At 36.9% G+C, this 23,455-nt stretch overlaps 2 protein-coding genes, 1 long non-coding RNA gene and 1 other non-coding gene across 4 annotated transcripts; 3 read left to right on the plus strand and 1 right to left on the minus strand.

The window, feature by feature from the left end:
• Window positions 1–3,423: 3,423 nt before the first annotated feature.
• LOC110896457 lies at window positions 3,424–4,583 on the minus strand. The gene is made up of 3 exons (XR_002567925.2): window positions 4,392–4,583; window positions 4,097–4,168; window positions 3,424–3,694 (listed from the first exon to the last, which is right to left on the minus strand). It is a non-coding gene; the product is annotated as an uncharacterized LOC110896457 (long non-coding RNA).
• Window positions 4,584–8,966: 4,383 nt separating this feature from the next.
• LOC110892549 (ethylene-responsive transcription factor ERN1) lies at window positions 8,967–10,022 on the plus strand. Its single transcript, XM_022139705.1, has 2 exons — window positions 8,967–9,087; window positions 9,130–10,022. Exons 1-2 carry the CDS (start codon window positions 8,967–8,969, stop codon window positions 10,020–10,022), a joined length of 1,014 nt encoding a protein of 337 aa, XP_021995397.1.
• An 812-nt stretch (window positions 10,023–10,834) lies between these two features.
• On the plus strand, window positions 10,835–10,906 carry TRNAD-GUC. Its single transcript has one exon. It is a non-coding gene; the product is annotated as a tRNA-Asp (tRNA).
• A 4,484-nt stretch (window positions 10,907–15,390) lies between these two features.
• Window positions 15,391–15,801, plus strand: LOC110892548. Its single transcript, XM_022139704.2, has one exon. It carries the CDS (start codon window positions 15,391–15,393, stop codon window positions 15,799–15,801), a length of 411 nt encoding a protein of 136 aa, XP_021995396.2.
• The last annotated feature ends 7,654 nt before the right edge of the window (window positions 15,802–23,455 follow it).

The raw sequence follows: 23,455 nt of genomic DNA on the forward strand, positions 1-23,455 counted from the left end.
CCAACCCCCGCCCCATATCCCACAGTCTAAAAGCTGTAAGGTTTCTCTTTTGGGCGTTACGTGCCAGCTGGCCGCCACTGGTCTATTTTTTTACATCCGCCAACCAGTCATACTAAAAGCTGTAAGGTCCCTCTTTTTTGAAGTTTTGAATCTTGGTGTGTTGTGTTGTGTTTGGTTTTGGTATTTTAGGCTGTAAGGAAAACCTAAGTGCGTGTTGGGTGTGTTTCTGTAAGGTCTCTCTTTTGGGCGTTAAATTTTCTTGTCATACTAAAAGCTGTGTTTTGGCTTCTCTTTCTATAAGCTGCATATCAAACGTCTCCGAAAACTAACGCATCCGTCAACCCGTCGGTTTGTTGTGGATAGATATTGTTAGCAACAATTCCATTTCTTATAAGTGGTAATAAACTTTTGGCTCTTAGGAACATGATTTAGTGTATGAATTGTCCAGGTAAATGCTAAGCTTTACATAATTGATATTTTCTTAAGAATTCGAGTGATTTTTATGTAGTAATTTGCAGTGGGTCGAAAAGAAGCAGAAAGGAAACATAAATTGCCGGACTATTTTGTTTGCAACTGTTTGTTTTTTGCTCTTTGTTTTTGTAGTTAATAGTTTTGTAGTTTATTTTTCAAGACCTTGATACAAGTGTAGGATAAAGTTTTTATACAAATAATCTTAAGATACTAAACATACAAATTGAAGAAAAACTCAAAAAGACAAGGTGACATTTTTGTAATTATCAATAACTATCAAATTTACCCTACAAATATATCTAAAAAACCTAAAAAAACCTAACCCCCCACCCCCACCCCCACCCCCAAGCCCCCCCCCCCTCCCCCAACCAAAAAAAAAAAAACCTAACACCCCCCCCCCCTCCACCCAAGCTAAAATGCTAAAAACTAAACCCCCCAAAAAACCTAAAAAAATCTAAAAAAATAAAAAAAAACACACACACAAATTATTTTATTTTTTTAACATTTTTTATTAAAAAATTGCTAATTTTAGCAGCAGCAAAAAAATTTTTTTTTTTTTTTGCTAACAAAATGTAGCGATTTTTTAATAAAAATGTTTAAAAAAATTGTGTTTTTTAGGTATTTTTGGTTGAGTTCACATTTGTATAGTAACTTTGATAGTTGGTGGTAATTACAAAAATGGCACCTTGTCTTTTTGAGTTTTCCTTCAATTTGTATGTTTAGTATGTTAAGATTATTTGTATTTGATCTTTTGCCTACAGGCGTATTAAGTTTATATAATCACCCTCACTTCAATACCCCTTTATTCGACACAAACACATCCAACACGCTCTCTTCACCATCCCCCTCACTCCAAAACTTCCATTTCCATATTTCAGGTGTTCTCTCATGGCACCTCCTCAAGAGAGACACTACAGGTAGGGCGGTGCAACGGTTCAGAACCGGACCGAACCAGAACCGTTAATTGCTAAATTTAAGAACCGGAACCGAACCGTATTATAACGGTTCCGGTTCGGTTCCGAACCGGTTAAACGGTTCTCGTGTAAACGGTTCTCACGGAACTAATTGACAATTAAATCCTAAAATTAACAATTCAATAGAAATGAATCAAACCATTTAAAACATTAACTAAAAGTTGCAACATTCAAAGTTCAAACCAACCAAAATAAAAGTAACAATAAAAAATTTCAAGCCATAAACAATCTCTATATAAAACTATTACATCCATCGTGTTGACAATTGAAACAAGGGTTACACTATTTATACACATTTACAATTCGATCAACATTAATTTTATTATTTTTTTCAATTTTTATTTTCACATACAGAAAACTAAATGTATCAGAAAGTAAACATCTAGAAAGAAAATATATGCAATCATAAAAAAAGTCATGTGTTGATGGAGACGAACTTGTATGATAGCAATTAGGGTTAGGGCTGAGAGATGGAGAAGAATTAGAAGATGAAAGATGAGATCGTGGAATGGTTATAAGAAGAGGGAATAAGAATCAGGATGGTCGTATGATGTTGAAAAGCCCATTAATAAAACAGGGTTTTAAATATTTATAATCTCAACTGGTTCTAGCGGTTCTTTAACTAGAACCGTGGTTTTAACCGGAACCGAACCGGGAACCGTTTTTACCCAAGTTTAAGAACTGGAACCGGACCCTATATCCAAAAATACGGTTTGGATCTTGCGGTTCCGGTTCGGTTCCTCGGTTCTAGCGGTTCTGAACCGTATACTGCTCAGCCCTAACTACAGGGGCGTACGGAAGCGGCCATGGGGACGTTACGCAGCCGAGATCCGTGAACCTGGAGGAAAACCCGCGTCTGGTTAGGCACATTCGACATGTCCGAGGAAGCAGCCATGGCCTACGACAATGCGGCACGCTCACTTCGTGGTCCAAAAGACAAAACAAACTTTCCACTACAAACACCATCATTGTCTCTGGGCCTCAACACGTTCCCAGCCGGTCAGTACATCCAATGGGCGGCGGCCCCGCCTGCACAGTTTGAGTGTGTTAAAAGATAACCTATAGATTTGAATGAGCGTCCGCCTATTTGGCTGTGAAATGTTGTATGGAACGCCCGGTGTACGCATGCTATATATGTTTTGTTTGGATGAAGAACTGATATATTATAAAAATGAAGATAGGAATATGTAAGATGGCATAAAAGATGTTGCGTGTTCACAACCAGCCCTGCTTCTTCTGAAATAACTAGATAGTTTATGCTCAGTCTTACTCAAGTCCTTTATTAATCAATTATTATTTTTTACTATAGATGGATATCATTAAAAAAAAATATTAATAATTTAGCTTTAATTTTGTACCTGCAATTTTGGTTGAGAGATTTGAATAACAGAAAAGGAGGTATGTGAATAATAAAGCCACCCACATTATTAACGTTACATGATAGCAATGTGCAGCAAAAGATAGTCACCATCCACTAACACAATAGCTTATTCCACCTTATTGTTAATTTTGTTGTAATAAAAGACCAATTGAAACATACAAACGGTCTATAGCCTTTTTATCATATCTAAATAGCAAAATCCGCAGCGAAGCGCGGGTTACTTTACTAGTTACTTGTAAAGACTAAGATGCTTTGTCTGAAATTAAATAAACACGTACCTAAGATCTCAAATTAATTATTTTATGCATGGTTTTATATTTTTACCCATATGTTATTACCTTTTTTCGTATTAATCATGTTTTAGTATTTACTAGTAGGAATGCCCGCGCGTTGCGGCGGGTACTTATGTTTTTAGCGCTTGTTGTGTGACGGGTTTATGCCAAAAACTTTAAAATAACAACTATGACACCATACCATTAACCGATTTAGGAGGTTTCAAACCAGACCACAAACTCCCAAGTTAAAAAGCAAAATACCATCATTTTGGATCACTAACAAAAAAACAAGGGGTCCTAAAAGCCATGCACCTTTGCCCTGCAACTCCAAACCCAACATCAACCTAAGGTATTTAAAGTAGTAATATATTTACAATTATATTCAGTCACCTAATACTTTTTACAACTTTTGAAAACAAACGTCCTAGAAAGAGTAAAGGCCAATAGCAAGCTCATAGTCCACGATGCATATTAGAGTTTTAAGAATCAATCGGCCCATGCCTTATACAAAGTGATCCATCTCTAGCCCAATGCAATGATGCATCACATTCTGGAGCCCATACTTACACCTCCATCATGCTGGACATCTAACACTTGAACCCAATGTCATCTTATAGTCCAATCCACAGGTATGACCAAACTTCTAAAAGCTCATTGTGTACTCCCTCCCCAATCCATACAAGCACAGTAGTGCTTGTAGAACTCACAGCCAAGGCCCACACAGAACTTGTATAATTGAAAACAGGTTTGGCCCAGTCCTTTAACATTAACAAAAAAAAGCCAGAAAGTCAATGTTAAGCAGTAGGGAACAACTTCAAATTTGTAAGTAGGGAACAACTTCAAATTTGCTCCTGCTTTTAATAATTAAGCAGTAGCTTTTACTAAATTGTTTGTACAAAACAAGCATAAAAAGTGAAATATGTACTTCACCAAATTGGCAGGACAAATAAGTTTGGTAATGGGTCAAAACAGTCCGGTTCAAAGAGCGTACTTACTGTTGGGTTAAAGTACCTACTATTGGGTACATGTTGAAACAGGCAGAGCCAGATCACATTGAGGTGGTGACCCTAAACAAATTTTGTCCAAAGTTTAACATGCTTTAAAATTAATAAGTGTGTCAAAAATGATGCCACAAACTATATTACTTTACTAATAATTTAACCACTTTGGAAGTTTTATATAATATAAATATTATATACACTTTGACAACTTTCCAAGGGTTAAAGTAATTTGACCCATCACCTATTTAGCTATTTATTTTTACCAACTTGAAGTAACAAGAAAACATACCTCTCACTTGGGGTTTCTAAGCACAATGATAGCGGAGTCACCTCGAAGAAACATCTTGCTAATAAGTTATTTCGAAAATGGAATTAAAAAAAGTGCTAGATAAGTTATTTCGAGAGAAGAAGCAACCTCAGTCCACATTTCCCTAATGTTTTCCAGCACCATGTTGCAGTGTCGATCGAAGGCCCTAACACGACCTAAGAGCTTTTTACTGTTCATGCAGTTAATTAATAAGAACCTGGATTGGCAACACAATAACAGAAAAAAAACGTTATCTACAATCAAAAGGATAAAGTCAACAACCGCAGGCTATTCAAACCAATACAAAGTAGTAATGACAATGCCCAATAAACATCAATGAATGCCAAAATATATTTACAAACTGATTACAGTTTCAGTTGATTTGGTGTGCAAATATCTGTAAACACGTGTATTATAGAAAACAAATGTTACCTGACTATTGTTTTTGACACTCATCTTTAAGACAGAGAGAGGCCCAGTGTTGAACTCCTCTTCCTCATTCTTCGTCTGCAACAAAGTTTAACATTATAATTTATACGGCGATAACATAATTTAGTCAAAAAATAGTGAACCATTGGGATGAGATGCAGAATTTACAGCAATGAATTGTAAGTAGAATCACATTATCAGTACAAAGAAAAAGAAAAGGTACACTTACTGGTGCATCTTCCTCCATTGGTGCGTCCATTTGGCTCACTGCCATGCACGCGTGCGCCTCAGTCCCATGCGCACCTGCGCGCGTGCGCCACGTCACCTGTAAGCCTCTACGAGCACGCCACACTGTCGCGCCATTTTGGCTCACTTTGGTGTGCCGCGCACGTCACCTCAGTGCCCATGTTCCATGCCCCAATGCGCGCCATCACGCCATGTGTACTCGCGCGCGTACGCGCATGACTGCCACGTCATGCGCCACTACGCGCGGACCCACCAGGGTCATGCGCATGCATGCCACATCACCAACCACTTGGTCCTTGCAACCCTTGTGCTTCACCACGCGCACGCGGTCAAAAATACAAAGGCGGCTCGCGGCGATGCGAAGTGCGCCATCAAAGCGCCACATTGCGCCTCATCGCCCACGCCACGCGCGCGTGTGCGAGTGCGAGTTAGGTTTGCGAGTACACTAGTGAGTGCTTCCATGAAACAATAAGGATGGAGAGTTTCCACTTAAATACCCCTTTAAGTTTCATCTCTCATCCGATGTGGGACAAGGTGCCACTTTCCCACTTATTTCAGCATTCAAGTTTCAAACACCAAACTTTGAGCATCGATATCTCATTCATCTTAGCTCCGTTTTGGACGTGGTTTAGTTCGTTGTGAAGTCCTTCCAACGTAGAACACAAACCTACGAATAAATATATAAAACCCACTCATTTTATTATATTTATTTCTAGTCCAAAATAGGAAAAAAATCATTTTCCTATATTTTTGAAAAATGTTATTTCCACAAATTTCCAACAATCCCCCACATGAATAGAAATCGATCTATCAAGTTTCAACGATACACGTTCAACAGTTGAGTATTGCAAGATAGGTAGGTGTAACCTTTGAACTTACTTTTGTGAAGCATACTTAGCCTCCTAGGGTCTTGTAGACGCGGTGTCTTTGAACAATCCCCCATTTATGTAGGCGACAATATACATTCACACAATACTCTCCATAGTCGAGTCAAGTCCTCATGGTTGTGTCCGTTTATGGTCATGGAACACGTTCCTGGTTCTGCGAGAGCTCTAGGATTTGCGCCTCCCCACAAATCCATTCGAAGCGACCTCACTTCTCTCTAACATACGTGATTCCTCTGAATTATTAAAAGCATAATGGTTAATTTGGATTTCCTCAAAATCCTTAACCTCAACATGCTTAACCTTCCTTAATGCCACTGATTGGAATGGACTAGGAAGTATATAACTCCCTTTAAGAATTTGGGGCACCCCCCACAGTGACTCTCTTTGGGTTTATGATTATTTTTGCCTATTGAACCTAGATCTTGGGATCTCGAGTCAACTAGGTTAGGTTTCCCTCATATTCCCTTCATCTATGGGCTTTAGTCCCATTCCTCTTGACAACCTATACACCTTGTCTGTGCTTAAGCCTTTTGTTAACGGGTCCCCAATGTTCTCCTTTGACCTAACATAGTCAACTGAGATCACACCCGTTGAGATAAGTTGTCGTACCGTGTTGTGTCTACGTCGAATGTGCCTTGATCTGCCATTGTACATCGCGCTTTATGCTCTAACAAGCGCTGATTGATTGTCACGATGTATGCAAATCGCCGTCAACGACTTTGGCCATCTTGGAATATGTTCCACAAATTGACATAGCCACTCCGCCTCTTCCCCGCTTTTATCTAAAGCGACGAATTCGGATTCCATCGTGGATCTAGCTATAACCGTTTGCTTGGAAGACTTCCAAGCTATAGCTGCACCAGCAAGTGTAAACACGTAACCACTTGTGGATCTGTGATCCTTTATATCCGATATCCAATTCGCGTCAGTGTATCCTTCGATCACTGCTGGATCACGGGTATAATGTAGTCCATAGTCTCTTGTGTATCTTATGTATCTAAGCACCCTCGTGATAGCTTTCCAATGATACTCGCTCGGATTACTGGTGTATCTACTTAGCCTGCTCACAGCACATGCTAAGTCGGGTCTAGTACATGTCATTAGATATATGAGACTACCAATGATCCTTGAGTATTCTAACTGAGAAACACTCTCGCCTCTATTCTTCCTTAGCGTTGGGTATTATCAATTGGAGTGCGAGCTATACTTGTATCGTCTGAATTGAATTTCCCAAGGATCTTGTCCACGTAGTGAGATTGACTCAACACAAGACCATTTTGGGTTCTAGTGATTTTTACTCAAAGAATCACATCCGCGAGACCCATGTCTTTCATGTCAAACCTTGATTTCAACATGTCTTTCGTTGAGTTGATCATGTTATCATCACTCCCAATGATAAGTATATCATCTACATAAAGACATAAAATTACATAACCTCTTGGTGTGTCTTTAAAATAAACACACTTGTCGCACTCATTTATTTTGAAACCATTGTCAATCATGACATGATCAAACTTTTGGTGCCATTGTTTTGGAGTTTGCTTCAAGCCATACAAAGACTTGACAAATTTACATACTTTGCCTTCGTTACCTGAGGCGGAAAAACCCTCGGGTTGTTCCATGTAATTTTCTTCTTCTAAATCGCCATTTAGAAATGCGGTCTTTACATCCATTTGGTGAACTTCCAAATTTCTTAGAGCCGCAATTGCAAGAACCAATCGTATAGAGGTTATTCGCGTAACAAGCGAGTAAGTATCAAAATAATCTAGACCCTCCTTTTGTCTAAATCCTTTGATCACTAACCTTGCAAGAACCAATCGTATAGAGGTTATATCACTTTTACCCTTTTAGCTAATTTTTTTTAACATCTGAGCCCCAACGTCTTTTTTTCTAACCCTTTTAGCCCCCTAACACTAACCCCATCCATTAAATGTAAGGGGCCAAAAGGGTTAGAAAAAAAGACGTTAGAGGCCAAAAAGATTAGAAAAAAGACGTTGAAAGCTCAGATGTTAAAAATTCTTTTTGGGTTAAAAGAGTAAATGTGATATAACCACAGGGGGGCAAAATCGTAATTTACTCTATTAGTTAAATAAATAATATTATAAATGAGAAGGAGATTAAACTAAATAATAATTATCCATAAGAAATTAAACTAAATAATATTTAGTAGGAGGATTGTCTATAATTAATTATAAAAGATTAAACTAAAATAGTACTTATCTATAAAACATGGCTTAATATGATGACAAGTGTTCCTAAAATGGTTTCTTTTATTCTCAACATATACAAAAACAACTTGATTACGTCATCAAGTAACAGGAGTGTTAAGTGGTTGGCCCTTTTGGGCGGCCACTTTGATTTTTTGTTTTTTTTTTCTTTTTTCGTATAATAGTTATCTTTAGGCGATGCCAAATTACAATTTTATCCCAGGTGTAAAATTACGATTTCTCCCTTGATTCAAAATAAAATATTGCTTTTGTCCCTTGCTTAAATTTACGATTTTGCCCTCAATTAAAAGCTGTATAAGGGTTTTGCATGCATCGTACGGGCCGTGTATATGTATGGCGTGACAAGAAATGACTAACGTGACAAGTTATATGACCGACACGCCCCCATATCACTTTTTCTTGCTTTTTTATATGGCCCGAATGATATGAAAGGTGATATGTGCCCTGATGTTCATTGTTGGGGATGGTATATCGATACAAGGTAACTTTAGTTAACCGCCTTAGTTCATAAATATCTGACTAGGTCAAAACCATTGTAAAGTAGTACCGTACGGATTATATATATCAGATCAGCATATCAGCACTACTACATTAGACACATATATTCCAACAAATGCTATGCTGACGATCCTTAGAATACATCTGTTTATAACTCATAACTCTTTACTTCTACTCAACACATATATATACACAAACACATTAGACTTAAGTTTATTACCTACCAAAACCAAAAAGAAAAAAAACCACTAGATCTTATTGTTTTAACAATGAAAATGATGAGGAAAAGGAAGGATGCTGAGGGAGAAGATATGGAAAATAGTAGCAACACTGAAGCCAATTGGGATCAGTCAAACAACGGTGGCGGGCCACTGGTCGGAGGCCCCATACGTGCACGAAAACGCTTCATTGGTGTACGCTAACGGCCCTCAGGAAGATGGGTGGCCGAGATTAAAGACACCATACAACAAATAAGAGTATGGTTAGGGACGTTTGATACCGCTGAGGAGGCTGCTAGAGCTTATGATGAAGCGGCGTGTTTGCTTCGCGGATCAAACACTCGAACCAATTTTTGGCCGTGTAATCCGTCTAACAAATCTCCTGCTCTTTCTTCCAAAATCACTAATCTTCTGCTTCAAAGACTTAAAGCAAAGAATGGTGGCAGTCTTGAAAATATTGGTGCTTTTAACACTTCAATGGCCTCTTCACATTCTTTACAAAATCATAGACTTCAAGAGTCAACCCATTTTCAAGATTCTGACTTTAACCAAATCTTTGACATCCCAGATGCTAGTGATAGTTTTAGTGCAAGTTCTGAATATTGTTCAAGAAATGATGTTTTAGGTGAGAATTATTTAGTTGGAGATGAGCCTAAAGTGGAGGAAAACAAAGAGATTGACTTGGGTTTGACCGATTTATTATGTGTTGACAATGTTGTTGACTCATCCATCAACTATTCTCTATTTGAGATTGCAGATGAGATAACCAAAGAAAACTACATTGAGGACCCATCCATGCTTAGTGAAGCCATGAAGAGAATGAAGTTCGAAAGGAATGTTTCGGCTTCTCTTTACGCATTTAACGGGATATCTGAATGTTTGAAGATGACGGAGAACCGAAAGCATGAAAAGTTATCAACGCTTGGTCCGAATCATAACGTAGATAATGATTTAGGTAACGTAGTAGAAGAGAAATCCGAGAATGGGCATAGTTTCACTAGTATGGAATCATTTTCGTCTTCGAGTAGCAAGGAAGGTGATGAAGCTTATCTTTGGAGTTCTTTTGATCTTGATTCACTAGATGTGTTCTTTAGAGGATCAAACTAATTAAGGGTCTAGATACCATCTTTCATGCGTTATACTCATATTATTCAACATTGTATTATTTATATTTCTTGATTTATTGATTTTTATATGCTAAAGATATGATTTTAATATATTCAGTAGCCATCTTGTAACCTTTTTGTAGCATATTTGACAGGAAACTACCAATCTTTTCCATTATTAGGTTCACCTAAGCCAATAAAAGGGGTGTGAGTCGCTAAAATATGTACTAATAATGAGTTTAAACTAGTTACAATGGTGCATTTAAATCATTTAGAGCAATGTTTATCGCGTACAATGGTGTTTTAAATTTAGTTTTTCGACGTCTGCCACCTAAATGAAGTCTTAGCTGATTATAATGACGTGTTTTTAACAGACCCTTTATTTAACAGGCACGCCGCACATATATATCCTTGTCCTAAAATACATGTGTCACGTTGTAACTCCTAAATACTTCGTACTCTTCACATGGAGATATCACTTGGTACTTGAATCCACCTCTATATAACAAAACCAATGTAATAATGATGCCAAAAAATATTTATTTCAATATATGAGAAATATCAGTCAACCTTATATACTTCAAAATATAAATTAATTTTGGTCCAATAATTCAAATTAATTATTACAACCTGATAAGTGATAATAATTGATAGCAGCATATTTATACCTTCCTAATCACTAATACTCCTCCTTGTTCTCTACTACAAAAACCAGAAGTTTCCAACACACTATATATTACAAGTTAACTAGTTATATTTTTTCTTAATTTCAATGATTAAATCAAATACTTTGTAACTTATATCAACAGTTAAGTCGTTGTAGTATAGTGGTAAGTATTCCCGCCTGTCACGCGGGTGACCCGGGTTCGATCCCCGGCAACGGCGATTTTTTTAACCACTATATCTTCGTAAATATTAAACATTAATATCAACAACTTTGTCATGCAAAAATGGAAACATATTCATTTTTAAATGATTGTTTCTGAAGCTTTTTTTTTTATAAACATTGTCAGGTCATAAGTGTTCTATCGACACCTTTGAATCAATAAAAACGAAATTTGAAATACTTTCTAACACATTATCATATTTATACAATTTTTTTGGCGATAAATTATGTTAGGGAAAGATTGATACACCAACCACTCCAACGAGAAAATGTTTGCTTTATTTTTGACTTACAAGAAAGAATTTGCTTTTAAACAAGTAGCATACAAGTTTAGGCTCACAAGTTTAACCCATAAACTGAATATTTTATGGCATTCCTTATTTCAACTTTAAGTAATATGATTAAGAATATCAAATACTTGAAGTGTATACAGATGTATCAAATCAATTGTAAATAGCATTTATTAACTTTTGATATAAAGTATCCCAAACACTCCCAAATTGAGATGGCCGATATATATGTTCATCCAAATTTTTATGTTCACCGTTTAATTAAATGATCATGTTAGACATTTGTTTCACATGGATTGCAAAATGGTACTTTATAATTAATATAATACTAGTATATAGGATTCTCGCTTTGCGGTGGAACCGTTAAGCCGAATAAAAAGTAAACGTAAAAATGACAAATCATCAATCACGCATACACGTTACAGCGTATTACCTTGCAAAATATAGACCGAAAAAGTAAAACACGGAAAAGAATGATTAATTCGGCTTAGGACTCGTGAGTTTCGACAGAGATGTTAAACAATAAAAATATACGTAAGAACGTTAAATCATATGCGCGCGTTTGCAGCTTGTTAACTCACAAAATTAGAAACGAATCGTAAAACGATAAATTTGTAAAAGAGGTAAAGTATAGGGACCAAAGTTAAAAGTGAAAAAAATGTTGTGATTAAAAATAGAAAATATTTATGATAAATATGTAAAAGATGAAAATTATGAGGTTAAAAGTGTAAAAGATGAAATCTATTAGGACTAAAAGCGTATAAGATATGAAAAGCAAAAAGGTTAAAAGTAAATAAAAGTTAAAAAGTAAAAACAAGAGTAAACTGCTATTTTGGTCCCTGTGGTTTGGTCACTTTTGCCACTTTAGTCCAAAACTCAAACTTTTTGCATCTGGGTCCCTGTGGTTTCAGTTTTATTGCCATTTTGGTCCAAAAATGAAATCAGGTCATATTTGTCTTATAAAATCCTGCTATTTTGTCATTTTCCGCAGGTGCAAAATGATCATTTCTTTTTTATAAATAAATACCATATTTTATAAGATAAATATGACCTGATTTACCCCTGAGGAAAATGACAAAATTGCAGGATTTTATAAGGCAAATATGACCTGATTTATTTTTGGACTAAAATGGCAATAAAACTGAAACCACAGGGACCCAAATGCAAAAAGTTTGAGTTTTGGACTAAAGTGACAAAAATGACCAAACCACAGGGACCAAAATGGCAGTTTACTCTAAAAACAAAGTCAAACAAAAGAGTAAACTGCTAAAATCATCCCTGGGGTTTGACTCAAATTGCTAGATTAGTCCAAAATCAACTTTTTTTTGCTAAAACAGTCCCTGAGCCTAGTTTCTGTTGTTATTTCAGTCCAATAAATTAACACCGTTAGAACCTCCGTTAATGAATGGGTAAAACTGCTAAATTCGTCCCTGAGGTTTGATTCAAGTTGCTAGATCAGTCCAAAATCAAGTTTTTTGAATTTGTTAATTATAAACTTATTTAGGTATATAATTTTTCTAGACTTGCATTAATTTTTTGAATTTGTTAATTATAAACTTATGTAGATTATAAACTTATTTAGGTATATAATTTTTCTAGACTTGCATTAATTTTTTGAATTTGTTAATTATAAACTTATGTAGATTATAAACTTATTTAGGTATATAAATCATTAATATCACAAGATTATAAACTTATTTAAGGCAGGTCCAGTTATATTTATGTTCGTTGAATAAATCATTAATATCACAAGAGAAAAAAAAATGGTAAATGACAGGTTCTTAATGCATCAATACTTGTACCAAATGCATTATATATTTTCTTAAATGTCTTAAAATTTAAGATAAATTACAAGTCTACCTAAATATATAATTTAAATTTGTGTTTAGTTATAAAAATATAAACAGAATGTAGCTCTTTTGGAGAGCGCAATTTTATTTGACCTGTCTTAAACACTGGTTTGACCCGAACCCGTTTTGACTCAAACCAAAATAATCCTTTTTATGAGACTTGTTCTGGCACGACATGTTGTCCGACCTCACCTGAATGATAAGTATTATTAAATAAGAAACCACTTAATTAAGTAGAAAAAATGAATAAAAGAACTTTATAATACAAATATTAAATTAAAATAATTGATAAATATTAAACATTAAATATTACGATTTAAATAAAAACAAATAAAAATTATGTTAATTTCTTAATATTTAAATTTACATATAATGTTTGTATTTTTCATAACTAAATATTGTTTAAATTAACTGTTGTCTTATTTAAATCCTTAAATAAATACTAAATATTTACATGGTAACAACAACAACAACAACATCAAAATAAAATCAGTATTTAAGGCTGAGCCGGTTAAATTACGCTCTTCAAAAAAGTTACATTTATATTTTTAAAACTAATTTTATTTAAATTAAATTAAGTATTATCTTATTTAAATACTTAAGTATATAATTAGTAAACATTTAATGATAATAATAATAATAATAATAATCAAAATAACTAACAAATAATTTTTCAAAATAACTAACAAAAGGATTTTTTCTCTTGTGATATTAATGATTTATATACCTAAATAACTTTATAATCTAAATAAGTTTATAATTAACAAATTCAAAAAATTAATGCAAGTCTAGAAAAATTATATACCTAAATAAGTTTATAATCTATATAAGTTTATAATTAACAAATTCAAAAAATTAATGCAAGTCTAGAAAAATTATATACCTAAATAAGTTTATAATTAACAAATTCAAAAAACTTGATTTTGGACTAATCTAGCAACTTGAATCAAATCTAAGGGACGAATTTAGCAGTTTTACCCATTCATTAACGGAGGTTCTAACGGTGTTAATTTATTGGACTGAAATACCAACAGAAACTAGGCTCAGGGACTGTTTTAGCAAAAAAAGTTGATTTTGGACTGATCTAGCAATTTGAGTCAAACCACAGGGACGATTTTAGCAGTTTACTCCAAACAAAATTATGAATAGTGTTTGTGTAAGGGGAGATTTTTCTTTTTTCTTTTTCTTTTTTTGCAAACTAATATATAGGTAATTACATGTTTTGTGGTAAAATTTTACGGGGCATGTCATACCCGTATTGTTTTTCAAACAGTTGTTTAAGGTTACACCAAACAACCGTCTAACACTTAGGGCTTGCGTCATACACAGCTACCACCCCTATCTTTAAATAGTTGTTTGAGAATTTATCGAATATCTATTTGAAAGTTACGGCTTGTGTCATAGTCACACCAATCTTTAAACAATCACTTAAGAATTCATCAAAGACCGTTTGGAATTCGTCAAATGTCCGTTTGGAATGTGGGAATAGCATGAACCAATTTTATTCAACAACTTCTATGAGATAGCAAATTCCAGCTCCTCTAAATTGCGATAAAACTTGAATATTCAATTGTATAATTTTATCAGTAGCCATTAATAATTGCGATGTAATTTGAATATTCAAATGCATAATTTTCTCAGTTGACTTCTCCCATTTGAATAAAAATTAAAGAGTATTCTAAACAAACCTGACCCACCTAGAGAGACCAATTCCATCACTATTTGGTTCACATTCTCAAGATTCAACATGGCAGATAGTCATAGGATAAACCTGCCCTATAAAACACACACATGAAGACTACATATAGATCCTGTCGCCACCACCACCGTGATCTGCAGCAGCCACCATGGAATTAACACAGGTGCACACCCTCAACTTAAGAGGCGTCCTCTCCGTCTCAAAGAGGATCATCTTAGCCAGATACTAGATACTGGCACTTTGTCTCCTTATCTCTCCTCTTCTTCCTCCCACTTTCTTTCCATCTCATCATCAGCCCCACCCTCATCCACCTCCCCAACCACCCCTTCACCTACGATCATCTAATTGCTTATCTCGTCTACACCCTAAACGTCTACGTCCTCGCCCTATGCGCCATCGGCACCATCACCTACAGCACACACCATGCTTTCTTCGGTAAGCCCGTCAACTTCTTAAACTCCCTCAAGTCCCTAACCTTCTCCTTCTTCCCGCTTGCTTCTACCGCGGTTGTAGCTTATGTTCTTATACTTATTACCTCGTTAACCTTCCTCATGTTCGTTGGATCAGTTCTTATGTTCATGAATAACTTAGGGATTGTTTTAACTGATTACAACTCGGTTTACTTCATGTGGTTTTCGGCCATCATGGAAGCGATTCTAATCACGATTGTTATATATTTCTACGTGGAATGGTCGTTGGCTTTTGTGGTGGTTGTGGTCGAATCGAGATGGGGATTTGTGGCTTTGATAAGGAGCTCGTATTTGGTTAAGGGGATGCGATCAGTTTCGTTGTTGGTGATGTTGTATTTTGGTGTTTGTGGTGTGCTCTTAGTGGGGATGTGTTCTGAAAATTTCTATAGAAGTTGGGCGTTCGGTCCGCTAGTATTTATTACGATGCTTGGTTCGGTCTTTCTAATGATATTTATGCTTCGGATTACTGCTGCGAACACTGTGTTGTATAATTACTGCAAGGCTTTGCATGGTGAATTGGCACTTGAGGTTGCTGAGGGGTTTGTTCAAGAATACATGAATTTGCCTGTCGATGTTGGATGGTGAGAAAGTTTCTTTTGCATAAAGTAATGTGTTTGTATTTATAAAATGTTGTAATTTGTTGATGTACTTCAAAACCATCATACACAAACACATCCTTACCAAACGAGATGACAACCCAATCGAATGGTCACCCGATCGGATGACCATCCGAACGGATTGCCATCCGATCGACCGGCCATCCGATCGGATTGCCATCCGATCGGATTGCCATTCGACACTCAGTCACTTCCCAACGTTTAACGCACCGTTCAACGATTACGCTATCGATATGTGATCAGGCTAATCTCAGACGCGCTCCCTTCAATCTAACCAAGTTGTGTTTACTTGCCGAACACCGACTGTGAGTATACTCGAACCCCTTTTTATCGCATTTTGGGTGTAACATACGTTTCTATCAAATCAAACTTATCAAACGAATTATTCAATCAAACTGTTTATCACTTGCGAATAACTGTTATGCATATTTACACGTGATAGGACTTATACTCGCAAGGTCCCGCCTTAACTAGTATAGTACTATAGAACCCGACGGGGTCTAGTTAGGATAAATAGCAATCGCAATCGCAGCTCGAGAGACTTAGCTGGTAGTATCTGTCTTGTATGCATGTATGTTACACAAATTACATTTGTATAAGTCCTAACACATATGTAACTAAGAATCTTGTGTATCCTATGTGACTCCTATGTGAAATCTATTTAGGAATCTTCTGTATCCTATGTAACTCCTATGTGAAATCTATTATACTACTCGCAACAAGTTTTGAACGCGCTCAATCGCATCGCAAAACTCAAAAATCATTATGATCGAATCTCACTCCAAATCTCTCTCTGTCTAGATGTTTTCCAACGACTCTACCTCAAGACAAACAGTTAGCAGAAGAGCCAAACGAAGGGCCAAAAAGAGGATAGCCTCGCTTGTGGCCAAAGAAGTGGCCAAGGTCATTCCTCAAATTGTTTCTCAAGTGCACTCTCTCAGCAACTCTCGAACCTCAGAAGACTCTAAGACGGAAGCGCCGCAATCTATCTTCCTCTACAAACACTTCAAAGCCTGTGACCCGATCGAGTTCACGGGTGAAGGAGGTGTGTCCCAACTACTCCAGTGGTTCGATTCTAACGAAGTTACCCTTCGTCAGAGTGGGTGTCCTGATAGTTTCCATACTACTTGCGCAACCAGAGTATTTCAATCGCGAGCACTCGACTGGTGGACTGCCGAACGTAACAAACGTGGGATCTCCGCAGCTTACGCTCTCTCTCTGGGATGAGCTGAAAGAGCTCATGAAGAAAGTGTACTGCCCTCCCCACGAAGTCCAGAAGCTAGAAGACGAATTTTGGGAAATCAAGCAAGTCGAAGGTGACAATACTGGCTACACTGCAAGGTTCAAACAACTTAGCATAATCTGCCCAAGTCAAGTCAACACTTCAGAAAAAGCCATCACGAAGTACATTCGCGGCTTGCCTGAATGTGTGGGCGATTTTGTCGAAGCTGCAAGACCTTCTACCATCAAAGAAACCTACCGCTTAGCCGCCGAAATCAATGACAAACGAGTCTTGGACGGATTTTTCTACAAGAATCCTGTCAAACAAGCTAATCAAGCAATCGTCATCGATTCTCCAGACGATTCTACCGACGATTCTTCAAGTGAGTCCTTAGACGAATCTTCCGATGACAACGCATCGCCTCACGAAGCTCAGTCCAGCCGCAAACGAAAGACCATGAGCACAAACTCTTCAACAACTGAGTTATCGCAACCAGAACCTCTCCAAGCAATTCCAGTTCACTCAAAGCGCGACTACAACGGAACTCATCCCCTGTGTCTCATGTGTACTATCATCACCCGCCAGAAGATAACTGTCGCTATTGCGCAAATTGCAACTGGTATGGGCATCTTACCCAGCACTGTCGCACGGGGCCGCAGACTTGAGGAATTTCAGCAACAATCGCAGTCTCCGCAGAGGCCCCCCACAACAACATTAATTATGCTTACAATGTTGTTGTAATGATACGATTTTCATCGTTAATTTCCTTTATATGTTGAGCTTGTTATATTTGACGCAATGTGGACTCTATTTATCTCTCGCTCTCCCTCGCATTCGCGCACGGACTAAATACTAGCACTATGTACTATATAATGTGTTTCCCCCCTACTACACGTTCTTGAGATGAAGTACGATAAATGTGCAAGGATCAAATTAATCACGGGTGCACACGGGATTACTGTGATCAGTGCACGGAGATCATAATGAGTTTCAATGATGCCATAACGTTAAAAGCATGGTCAAGCGTGGTGGATACGCCGCTGGTACTTCCCATATATAAGCGTCTTGACCATGTCGACACAGTGTGACACTTATTCACGGGGCAGAGGCGTGTGGTGGAAGCATGGTGGACACGCCGCTGGTACTTCCTATATATAAGTGCTTCGCCATGCCAACCAATGTCTTGTGAAGAAAGTGCCATGCAAGTTGAACGTTATTAGACCAAGTATACTATTAAATCTATTTTCGACGCACTAAAACTACATCGCAAGGTGTAACAATCTCAATCGCAACTCAAAGCGTGTAATCGCTGGACTTTTCGTAAGTCAACACGCTCGCAATCGCATTATCGCTGGAATCTATCTCGCAATCCCCATCGCTTATTGTGTCTTCGCTCAATCGCTTATTATGTGTATCGCGATATCGCTTATCGCGTGTATTATTCTATCGCCCATCATGTATTGCTTAACGTGAATCGCTATCGCTATCGCTTACTGTTATCTATGATATCTGTGTTATGTTAGCACACATGACCTCGCCCCACGAGACGAAACTAATAGGGTTAAAACATGGTGGATACGCCGCTGGTACTTCCTATATATAAGTGTTTTAGCCATATCAGCAGACTTTCGTGGAAAAGTGTAACACCCCAAAACTCGTATTATTAATACGTAGGTACGTTGCCATGTTAATTAAATGAAATACAATAACTAGGTTATTAAACTTAGTTAAAAGCCTAACAAAATAAGTAAAGGAATGAAACTTGTGGCAACTATGATGGTGTGACAAACTTGAGGGACTAGAATTGCCAAATGTGAAATTTAATTTAATTAAAACAAAAATCACACACACACACAAACAAGGAGTGTGTGTGCGTGAGATCGATCAGGAGAAGAGGAAGAAAGGGGTGAAACCCTAATTCAAGAAAATCATCAAATTGAGAGGGAAATTCAGCTCGGATCTAATGCATGTACATGAATTCATGATCATCTAGCCCTATAAATCACTTGGTAAGTTGTAATTTATGATTTGGTAATTTCGTATGAAGTGGGTTATGATGGAGTCACGAATTAGTATGAATTGGGTCTGAATATATGTTATAAGCATCATATAGAACATGAATTATACAAGATTTTGATGTCATTTGATGCTTTGACATAAAACCCACTTGTAGTGGTAAGGATAGTGATATGAATGAATTATCCATGTTCAATTCTTGTGTAATTTTGATGTATGATGTGGTATATGATGAATTCTTGTTAGATAAATTGAGCATGATATGAGTTACTTGATGTTTAGTGGTGTTGATGAATGAAATCATGAAGTTGGAAGTGAGGCATGAAATACTTGTACATTATGCTTAGATAGTGGTATGCACTCCAAGTGTTTGATGAAATGTCTAGGTGAGATTTCTAGATGAGATTGAATGCATGTAATGGATGAAAATGTATAATATTTGGATGTCATGTAATTGGTTATAATTGAACATGAGAAATATATTTTAGATGAAATACATGTATGATTTTTGGTTGGTTATATGATTTGGTAAAAAGGTGTGCATTAGAAGGTTGTACTCTAGGCTGAAGTGGTATGATGTTCATCATATGTTTGAATAATTTCTTAATTGAAATCATGGAGTAAATGTACACTAAATGTGAAGCATATGAGATTTGTATAAAGGAGTAATATTGGAACGATATTGGTTTAGCTAATATGTGTTATAGTGTTAGTTGTAGAGACATGAAAATGCTAGTATGAATGAAATGTATTACATATATGTGTGTGTAAGTAATTATATGCGCGTACGTGTGTCCTAGAACATGAGTATGAAATGCATATAGTGTTATTAGTATGGTTAACTTTATCAACGTAACCGTATCGTTATAAGGATGAGAACTTGCACGTTTAATAGTTGACTTTCTAGAAAGTCAATGAATGTGAGAATAGTATGGTAGGCTTCCTAACACGAATATAAGACTTGAGAACTCATACGGTACATGTTATATCATTATGTGTTGTGTATGATGACATGTAGAATTATATGAGCTTGAAAAGATGTGATTGTGGATCTATGCCTTATGTTGTTAAAAATTTGATTAATGAAAGTCTAATGTAAGGTATGAATTAGAAATGATGGATGATATGTATGAGTTTGTATGCTAACAAAGAATATGGATGTGGTGACATGAAAGGATAGGAACTACATTAACACGTACTCAAGCATGGAAGGCTAACGGGTCAAGATGAGGCAAGGAAGCGGCTACGAACACGGATGCACAAGGTAAGTGATTTCCGGAATCACTTCTTAATTTGTTAAGTAAGGTTACGTTCTAGTTAATTAGCATAATGGTTGAGACAAATAATGGATGGGTGGTATGAAACCAACGATTTTGCTAAGTAGATGTAATGGGTCAAAAATGAGGTCTTGATGTTATAATGAAACGAAGAATAAGAAGTGTCTACGGAATGGTAACCGGGTGACGGGTAGGATTGGGCATAAGCACGTTAATGGGCGAGTGGAAGTGCGGATAATGTAAAGGTTTTATAGCTATAATGTTCTTGTAAGTTCTGGGCTAAATCGAATGTGTTGCTGAAGAAAATATGAACGGGTCAAACAAGTCATAAATGAATAATAAGTCGATAGTTCACAAGTTAAGAATTTCCTTAATTCGGATATGGGATTTCAAGTCCACATGGTAGAATGCGAATTTACAAGCATGTAGGAAGAAACGGGAGGTTAAACGGGTAAACGGTTCAAAAGATACGCACGTTTTAGTGCGTACGGACGACGAAACGAATCTGCAGAAAACTGCAGATTCTAGAGGGCGTCGCCGACGGGTGGGGGGCCGTCGCCGACGGGCAAGGGAAAAACCATTTTTGTGCTGACGGGTTAATTTCCTGTCTACGGGTTTTTGGGCTACGGGTAAATGCAAGGCCCGTCGGCGACGGCCTTCCCAAGTCCCAAAAGCTGAAACTTCGTTATTTAAGTTAATTGACGTACCGTGGGCTTCGGTTTGATATCCGTGGACTACGGCGGACTTTCCAAACATGATTCTGATGGTTCTTAAATGTTGATAGGCCAAAAAGCTAAGACTAAGACCCATATTAATAACATATGATTATGTAAGAGGTACGTGTGATCTAGTACATGATCGTTAAAGTATGTGCGTGTGTATAAAGATATGTATAAGTATATGCATGTGTGTAAAGATCGCGGGGAGGTATGTTCATATGTAGATGTGTATGTATGCATGCAAGTAGAGACATGAATGTAGGTACGTATGTAGAAGTGTATAGATATGTACGAGAATATGCACGTATGTAACAATGTAGGAAGGGTATGTATGTGTGTAGATGTGTATATATGTATGTATAAAGGTATGTATAGAATATGCTTGTATGTTAAGATGTAGGAGAGATATGTTCGTATGTAGATGTGTATGTATGCATGTGTGTAGAGATGTACGAATGTAAGTGCGTATGTGGAAGTGTATGTATGTATATATGTGAAAGCATAGAAATGTGTGTGCGTATGCAAATGTGTATTAGTGTATGCATAGGAGTACGTGTGATCGTAGACATGAATGTAGGAACGCATGAAAGTAGGTACATGTGTAGAAGTGTATTGGTGAATATATGAAGATACGAATGAATGTAGGCATGTATGTTTTGAGGTATGGGGGTAAGCGCGGGTACATGTAAGTATGTATGTACGTATGATGTGTGTGTGTGTAGTATGTGACCAAAAGTGCACATACGGATGTGCGTAGGTACGATGTAGTATTAATTGTACATGAGGGAATGGGGCTTGTATATATGTGTACATAGCCTTAATATGTTTGAGCACTAAGTTACTAATCATGTGCCTTGAGAATGAAATGAGATTTGCAGGTATGCTATGGTAGTCCATCGTGAAGTTTTGAGGAATTGGAATGCAAGATTGTACCCGGAAGGATAATCGAAAAGTCTGGCACACATAGATAGATTGCGGCGTGGTCAATTAATTATGTATGATAGATTATGAATGTAGATTATCAAATTTTAGTGATGTGCATGTTTGTGGTGAATGTAGGTTACACGGTCAATCGTCGGTTTAAAGTATTGGAGGATTGAAGATCGAGTCAAGGGCAAGAATTGTACGGGAAGAGTAGTCACATAGCTCAAACGCGTATATGTAATTGATGTGAAAATTCAGAATGAACGATGTAAATCCTTTAATTAACTTTAAATATTTCTAGTAACGAACCCCAAGTATGATACATGACTAAGATAGAAAGAAATTTTAAAGGCCCAAATTTTCCGCTGCGTCATTTTAAGGTATTACGTTTTAGGGCGTTACAAGTTGGTATCAGAGCCCTGGTTTGAGAGAATCAAGTAATAGAAAGTAAATGCTTGAACTCAAACCAGTGTGCTCTCGTAATCAAGAACCCGTACAATCCAAGACTCGATCGAGGCCTAAATGCAAAGGCGAATGTAAGTATGTATTAGATTATGTATTTGAAGGAAACTAATAGTGTGTTATGTGCAAGGTAAGCTTAAGAGTTTGAAGAGGATGATCCGTGAATACAGAATAGGATGAACGCTAAGGCGGGCAAAGGTGCAAATAGGAAAATTAACCCCAGGTACACACTACTAATATGTATGAGTACCGATGTCAAAAGAAAAAGGAAGGGGTCTCCTTGGGAGGGTAATTATTAAACGAAAGACAATGATGTGGTCTTGGGGAAGTTATAGAAATGTGCACGAAACTGAAACCCATCTCTCGGGCATAAGGCGATGATTACACGAAGGCACGAAACTAGTGTGTGAATTGCGCACCTGGCCAGTACGCAAGAAGCATATGACGTTCGTGAGACCGTGGCAATTATTGCAGGTATGTCCGGTAGAACTGGGTAGCAGGTGGGCGCTATGTTGTAGCAAATGCGAAATAGCAAATCCATTGCGGATTTGGTTATGCTAACGAAGGTTATGAAAAGTTATGCGAGTCGACCGGTTCTAGCGAACAAGTCGAATAAGAATAAACAACCATCCGTTTTGAACGGGTGATTTTGAATGCTCTAATGAATGCTAGAAGCTTAATCCGTTATACGGATTGAAAGAAGAAGTTATGATTAAAAGCGAAAAACCCAATTATTTGGGTAAGTGGAATGTGTATGCTTAACTCTCCTTGAGAGTGTTTATGCCGAAACCCAATTATTTGGGTAATCGAATGTGTATGCTTAACTCTCCTTGAGAGTGTTTATGCCGAAACCCAATTATTTGGGTAATCGAATGTGTATGCTTAACTCTCATTGAGAGTGTTTATGCCGAACCCCATTTACTTGGGTAGTTGAATGTGTAAGGAAGAAGAAAACTCATATATGGATAGAACTAAAATGAAGTAATTATGATTCGACAACTA

The sequence above is a fragment of the Helianthus annuus genome, chromosome 12, assembly GCF_002127325.2.
Source record: "Helianthus annuus cultivar XRQ/B chromosome 12, HanXRQr2.0-SUNRISE, whole genome shotgun sequence".
Taxonomy (NCBI): Eukaryota; Viridiplantae; Streptophyta; class Magnoliopsida; order Asterales; family Asteraceae; genus Helianthus; species Helianthus annuus.